Source organism: Cyprinodon tularosa, unplaced genomic scaffold, assembly GCF_016077235.1.
Source record: "Cyprinodon tularosa strain WSP-4 unplaced genomic scaffold, ASM1607723v1 ctg199, whole genome shotgun sequence".
In the NCBI taxonomy this organism is placed as follows: domain Eukaryota; kingdom Metazoa; phylum Chordata; class Actinopteri; order Cyprinodontiformes; family Cyprinodontidae; genus Cyprinodon; species Cyprinodon tularosa.
The window spans coordinates 1,586,431-1,593,799 of NW_024038729.1; the positions used below are offsets into that span (position 1 = coordinate 1,586,431).

Here is a 7,369-nt window from a genome sequence, read left to right on the forward strand (position 1 = left end):
GCAGAATAATATGAAATGACAGAATGTTACTCCATTTATGTCCTAATACCCACGGAGCACTATGTTTTAACATCTGAGCTACTTCATTTAATGCAGGTTAGAATCAATTGATAAGGAGTTTGTTTTGGATTATTATTACAAGCTAATGACTTTGTAATGTATTCATAAAAATATCTGTTTATACTTTGAGGTTATTAGTTAGGTTTTATTAAAAACTTTAAGGTAGTTTCTGATACATCTGTGCACATATATATGTATTTCTCATACAGGAATGTGTCACAGCTTATTCCACCAGCAGAGGGCAGCAGTGGGCTTGTACCTGAAGTGACCCAGTCTGACAGCTTCCTCCAGCAGCTGCTCACATATGCTAAGAGTGTCACTAACTGGATCTCTGCAGAGATAGTTATTTGTGACTCTGCAAAGGTGAGACCAGCTCTAACTGATGATAGTAACAGGAACAAGCATGGCAGAAATGAGTGGGAGGTTCAATGTAGCAACATAAATGGTAAACTGCCTGGCCTTATATAGCACTTTTTAAAGCTAGGAGACTTGACCACAGCACTTTATGTTACATTCAGTCAACGCATACCTTCACACACTGATGCTTATGAGCTGCATTGTTGCCCCAGCTGCCCGCACTCACTGTCAGAAGCGACACTGAAAACTTGAACCCAAAACCCTCAGTTTGGACGCCACTGTCAACACTTTATAAAGATAAAGGTTGCAGATTTGGACAGCTCTAAATGAAATCACTCTATAAACTGACCAAGTTTCTGCTCAACAAGAAACAAAGACCAAATTTTACATCTAATCACCAGAATTTTATCAGCATTTAAAAGCAGTTTATCTTTTAAATTTTCCTTTGCAAAATAATTCAAAATTCTTGATATTTTTCAAGTTTTGACACATTACCTATTCAAGCTTTGCTGTTTTTCACAGGGATGTTATTATTGAGATACACAAAGTAGTGCTTAAATGTGAAATAGAAGAAAATTTAATATTTCCAAACATGATGATCAAGAGATGGGTCAGGGATAAAAATTTAGTGCTATTCTACATTTCAAAACAATTTCTCATCCTCTAAAAAAGTTCAATCCTTTATAGACAAATGGAAAGAGTATAAAACTACTTGCAAACCTACCAAGATGTGACCTGTAGTTATAAAATGATGCAATTAAGGTTAGTTAGTTTGTTGGTAAATTTATATCAAGAGGAACACGTGCTGCATCAGATTACTGTATTTACAGCCTTTCCTCCTGTTGGATGATCATGTAGCAACAGTCAGTTCCAGCTTTAATTTTACAGTAATCCGTCATAATGAGCAAACATTAAACAAAAGTGGAGAGGATGGCTCACCTTGAGCGGGAGGATCCCTCCAGCAGAGTCTGGGTCAGTGTGGGCATCCGACTGGGACTTTGAATAAACAGAGCAGACAAGTAATGTTTAAAAAAAAGCATACTGGACAGAACCAACAATTCACAAAAAAAGCAAAAGAGGTTGAATATATTTTCTGTGACTGTATGTTAAAGAAATCCGGAAGAGTCAATTGAGGCAGTAGCCCATTTTGAGCTTCATCTAATAGAGAAACACAGTAAAAAGTCTGTCCAGAAAAAACTGTAAATATGGTAAATGGTCTGTACTACTTTATATTTCATTCAGTCATTCACACATATTTACACAGTAAACTGTATTGTAGCCACAGATGCCCTGAGGCAGGCTGGCAAAAGCGATGCTGCTAAACAGTCACCACCACTGGGCCCGCTGTTACGCTCAAGAACATGACAGAGACAAATGAGGCAGGGACTAGAACCGGCAACCCACCGGTTACAGGACAAACCCTACCTATTGAGCAACCATCACCTCATTTATAACAGAGTATTTGCACCGAAAGCTCATTCCGTTGCTTTGTCTAGGAGAGAAGACAGAGTTAAACACAGAAAGAGAGGGTCAGGGTATCATCTATACATAAGCCCAAGCATAGACTCTATAAGGGACAAAAACAGAAAGAAAGCATTAAGTTCATTGCAGAAATAACTGCAAATATTTGAAGTTGTTTATTAGTTATTTATATATCAACTACACAACTACTTTCATGACACACTTCGTAGTTATCTGCTTTTTTAGATGTTTTCAGAAAAAAAAACTGAGCGAAAGTCTGGTTGTGTTTGATTTAAGCCTGTTCAGTGTTTGCTTTTTTTTTTACTTTTGTAAGTTTATGTTAAAACATGTGGAAGATTCAGATTTATTTTCCTATTTTCTCTCTAACATCACGCCCTGCTGTCTTGCAGACCCAAGTTGCTTTGCTGACCAGGTATCTGTGGATTGGAAAGTACTGCTATGAAATGAGGAACTTTGCGACAGCCATGCAGGTTCTGGGAGGTCTGGAGAACGTGATTGTCAGGCAATTACCAGTAAGGCTTCAACATTACAAACTTTCAGCTTCGTCTAATAAGTCTGTTGCCCGTGAGCTAAACATTTCTTTCTGCTGTGATTGAGCTTGGATGGAATTTAATTAGTTTCACAAATGAGAAATTAGCATTAATGAATTCAAATAGGATGTCGACAGAGTGAACTCAGCGAAGAGAAAATGTAGGTATGAAAAGTAATTAAAAAAATCTCACCATTAAAACACAGCAATGTTGAAATAATAAAGCAAATTTCCATATTTTCTCTAAAAGATATCCTGGCACCCGGATTCAGATGCTATTGCACTGGTATCAAAACACTGGTTTCAAATAAAAGTGTTTAACTTATTTTATTTAAAACTGAACATTTTCTGAATGCTGCTAAAGAAATGAAATGTTTTAAATAATACATATTTGAACCATAAAGTTGTTATGCTTAAAACAATATTAGCTTTATAAAGTTGAGCCCCCAGTCCGTTGCTTAACAGAAAAGGTGCTCAAAGATTGTTGGATGTGTAAAACTGCAGTATTGGAATAGGAGTCTTTAGTTTCGCTCATTTAATTTTTCTCGGTATGAAATATTTCTAAACACGCAGGTTTGTTGGTTTTGCAAGTGAGGGGGAAGTATTTTTATCTATGTGCATCTACAGTTTGAGCACTTTGATACTTCAAGCATATTTTTGCACGTTTTTGCACATATATTTGCATGTTTCAAGCACACTTTGAAACGTGCAAATTAAAGCACATTTTCTGGCATCTCATTAAAAGGCCCAAAGCTATAGGAATGGAACGATGGGACATTCAGTGGTTTTAAAACTACAATAAAAAATATGGTATGCCTTAATAAGAAAAACAAGCACATCATTTGTGTGAAATGTTCCCCATAATATACTTTTTTAATGAGTGACGATAAGAACTGTAATTTTCTTGTCTTGCTGACAGGCTTGGAAACACCTCCCTTCCAAAGTGTATGAGATTCTAGAAGAGCTACGAGCTGTACAGGTATGTTTGAGGGTGAGAAAGCTAAAGGAATTGCTGCAGTGCCAATAATACAGAGGAGAGTTTGGGAGCTTATAGCTCCCTCTTCTTCTGGCAGTTACCTATGAAATATACCAATTTATAAAACGTCCAACACTTTAATATTTGTCAATCCTGCCATCCAATCTTCTCTCCCTAAAACATCAGGTCTTCTTGAAGAGTGATGACCTGTGTCTGATGGGGGCAGAACACAAGAGGATGAGGCCCACACTACCATCTATTCACATCCTTGCAATGCATGTGCAGCAGCTTGAGATTGGTGCATTCACACTCGCTACTGGGGCTTACAAGTGGACCAAACTCAGGTAGGCTTTGACTGCAGAAAAAGGTTATTTAAACCAAATGCCAAATGTTTTTTTCTTCCTTTCAGTTGTGCTCAAGCAGGATGGGGCTTGTACCTTTTTTAGCAAGAAAATAAAAAAGTGAAGAGCGGATAAGAAACTTTAGACTAACTTAATTTAAATTCAACAGCTGCTGCCAGATTATTATTATTTTTTTTGTAAACTTAAAGTGGCACAGTGACTGTATAGTATACAACTATATATAGACCAAAAACGTTTGATCACAATGAGATAAGGTAAAATACAACAAACTTCCTTCCTAACAGTGTTTAAGGTCTTTTTTTCAGCCGAAATAGCACCAGGCTCCATGAGAGGACATTAACTGAAGTATGTGCCAAACTTGGACCCAACCAAGCTGCAATGCCTTGCGGTTGTAGTATAACGTTCCGTGCACTAATAGAAGATTTAAGTAGAAAACATTGTTGTGATTTTACCGGGAGCATCACTATTGTGACTGAGCTAATGTACCTGATTTTCACATTAAATCTTGAACTTTTCTTCTTATTTTCAGAACTTTGCTGGGAGATGCTAACTAGCTTAGCTCTATTACCGTACTTCCTTGCGCACATGAGCAATATCCTACAACCAGTGATGTGGTGTCATTACAAAAAACATACACAGAAGTGGTTAGTTTTATCCCAAGTGGGGTCACAAGGGTTGCCGGTGCCTATCTCCAGCTGTCAATGTGCGAGAGGCGGGGTACACCCTGGACAGGTTGCTAGTCCATCACAGGGCAACACAGAGACAAACAACCATGCACACACAACTAAGGGGACTTTAGAGAAGCCAATTAACCTAACAGTCATGTTTTTGGACTGTGGGAAGAAGCCGGAGTACCCGGAGAGAACCCACGCATGCTCAGGGAGAACATGCAAACTCCATGCAGAAAGACCCTGGGCCGAGAATTGAACCCAGAACCTTTTTGCTGCAAGGCAGCAATGCTACCCAGTTCACCAACAAAACATAAAAATAACAAGCAATATACCAGCAGCAGGTCACAAAAACCCTTTTATATATGATCAGAATGATTTACTGTTGTATAAATACATATATCCAGGCTATGCACCTTTAAATATACCTTTTTTGTTTACTTGTCTCAGACTTACAGCAAATACAGTCTATGGATTGCATAGAAAATGCACAAAATCTCCTATAGCTCCATCTCTTAGTCTGGAAGAGATAAGCTGTTGGAAAAATGTTGGCTTTCATGATGGAACAATGAAGACAATACTGAACAAGTGTCACTTGTGTGGATGGCCGTCCAGGAGGTTTTTCTCTTTAAAAAAATATGGCATTGTTTACATTAGCAGGGCTACTTTTAAATTGAAATACAAGATTCTGAAACAACGTCCTTTGAGCTTGAGCAGCAGTGTAGAGATGTATTACCATAAGCATGTTTGCTGTGAAGCACATAAAGCATTCCTGCACAAACGCCTCATACCTTCTGCCAAGAAACGTGGGAATGACTGAGGCCTGGGCTCCTTACAGTCATTGAGTCCACAACAACCTCTGAACCTAAAGGGATTCATTTAATTTGTCTTAAAAGGTAATGTAGATATTCAAATGTTTAACAAATCTTTATTCATTAAAGCAACAGATAAAATCATTTGTTATTTCAATTACTTCTTCTAATCACTAGATGACACCATTCTCCATTAAAAACCTGGATTTGTTTTCTTGTGAAATTTTCTAATGTTTTGATTGGGTTTTCATTACCGATAAACCAGAATGATAAAGAATTAGAAGAAAATGGTTTAAATATAAAACTGTGCAATAACTATGATGTATAGATTTACAATAGAACTGAATTTCTGTAATAAACTAACTGATCGGTGATATTTATTTATTGAGATTCAGCAGCAGATTCATGTGATTGTTTTAAAACAGTAAAGTGCTTTCTTTTGGCTTAATGTCTGTGAATTGCTAGATATTTAGGAACTGAATATATTGATATTTATAAACAGCTGATGTTTTCCAATGCTATATAATGTAATAAATGTAAATGATGGCACAAAAAAAAATTTGAAAATTATCTTACCTTGAGATTCTGTCATATATTGCAACAGTAAGAGTCTGTTATTGTGAAAAAAGTATCCAGAAAGTTAAATAATTTGTTGTGTTATCAGTGTGGTGGTGTAAAATCTAACCAGTTCCTATAATTACACGACAATTGGAGTCCCTTCCCTCTCATTCTGCAAATCAGATTAAGACAAAGTCGGCCAACTCGCAAAAAGGACACACTTTTCTGTGTCCTTCTTTTCTGCTCCAATATGGCTGACCAGATGCTGAGGTCAGAACAAGCGGGGCTCGGATGGCGGTGGCACAGCTGTTGAATTTGGGTTGTTGGTTGGGGTGCCAGTGCTGCTGCAGATGGTTTGCGTGGGAGGGGGGGCTGATTGGAAAAAAGGTTTATGACCAGATGCTGGGAGGTGACTGTGTGTAGCCAGATGATGAGGTCGGGAGAAAAAACAGCTGGTTACCATGGACTCTGGGTTTTCCCAGCTCTCTCAAAATCAGGTCAGACAGAAAGCTAATGATGCTGTGAAGAAGAAAATCAGATATCTATATGTATCTTATCAAAAGCAATTGACTACTTACTTGCTTTCTCTTTCTTTAAACCTTTTTTTTGGTTCTTTCTCTGGTGTCAGGAACATTGCAAAGGTTGTGAGTCAGGTCCATGCCTTCCAGGAGGTTCTGTACCCCTACAGTTCGGATCAGGACCTTCAGGACTACCTTCGTCATCGGATCACCCGGTTTGCCAACACAGACATCCACCTCCTGGCTACTGACTATGAGGCCAACTTTCAACGGTCCAGCGAGCGTCAGACCAGAAGGATCCATGACACACTGAGGAGGGTCAAAGCTACCTTCCAGTGAGGTCTGCCTCATAAACTACAATGCCAGGACATCCCCTGGGACAAGACGTCTCATTTCATAGTACTATGGGAAAATACTTCTTCCCTTACACTAAGATAAATGTCTTAAATCAACTTAATTCAATAGTGGAAATCGTTTTCAAATCAAACTTTTGCTTTGGCAGTAATCTACAGTGTGTTTATGTGCAGAAGGACCTAGTTATGGCATTTAAACACTACGCAATCACATCCCTTCTAAATTATTATTAAATTACACTCAGGGGAGAGGTTTTAGGTACTAAGTAACCTCACAGGGTTTGGTTCAATCCCTGAATGTGTGGATTTTTTAAGGTCTCCTTACTTTGTGAGCTGCTATCCTTTCAGTCCATTGGAAATGCCATTGTTGGACTTTGAATCTGGATCTACAGGTGCTGGTCATAAAATTAGAATATCATGAAAAAGTAGATTGATTTCAGTAATTCCATTTAAAAAGTGAAACTTGTATATTATATTCATACATTACATACAAACTCATATATTTCAGATGTTTATTTTGTTTAATTTTGATGATTACAAATGACAACAAATGAAAATCTCAAATTCATCATATCAGAAAATTAGAATATTGTGAAAAGGTTCAAAATTGATGGCCCCTGGTGCCACACTCTAATCAGCTAATTAACTCAAACCACCTGCAAAAGCCTTTAAATGGTCTTTCAGTCTAGTTCTA

At 37.7% G+C, this 7,369-nt stretch overlaps 1 protein-coding gene across 1 annotated transcript in view; it reads left to right on the forward strand.

Moving 5' to 3' along the window:
* LOC119782875 (kinase non-catalytic C-lobe domain-containing protein 1) overlaps positions 1-7,061 on the forward strand; it is a 56,987-nt gene extending 49,926 nt beyond the window's left edge. The window contains 5 exon segments of the mRNA XM_038284058.1: positions 270-423; positions 2,289-2,411; positions 3,348-3,407; positions 3,591-3,748; positions 6,433-7,061. Of these exon segments, the coding sequence (XP_038139986.1) occupies positions 270-423; positions 2,289-2,411; positions 3,348-3,407; positions 3,591-3,748; positions 6,433-6,661 (724 nt within the window). The 3' untranslated portion in view covers positions 6,662-7,061.
* The last annotated feature ends 308 nt before the right edge of the window (positions 7,062-7,369 follow it).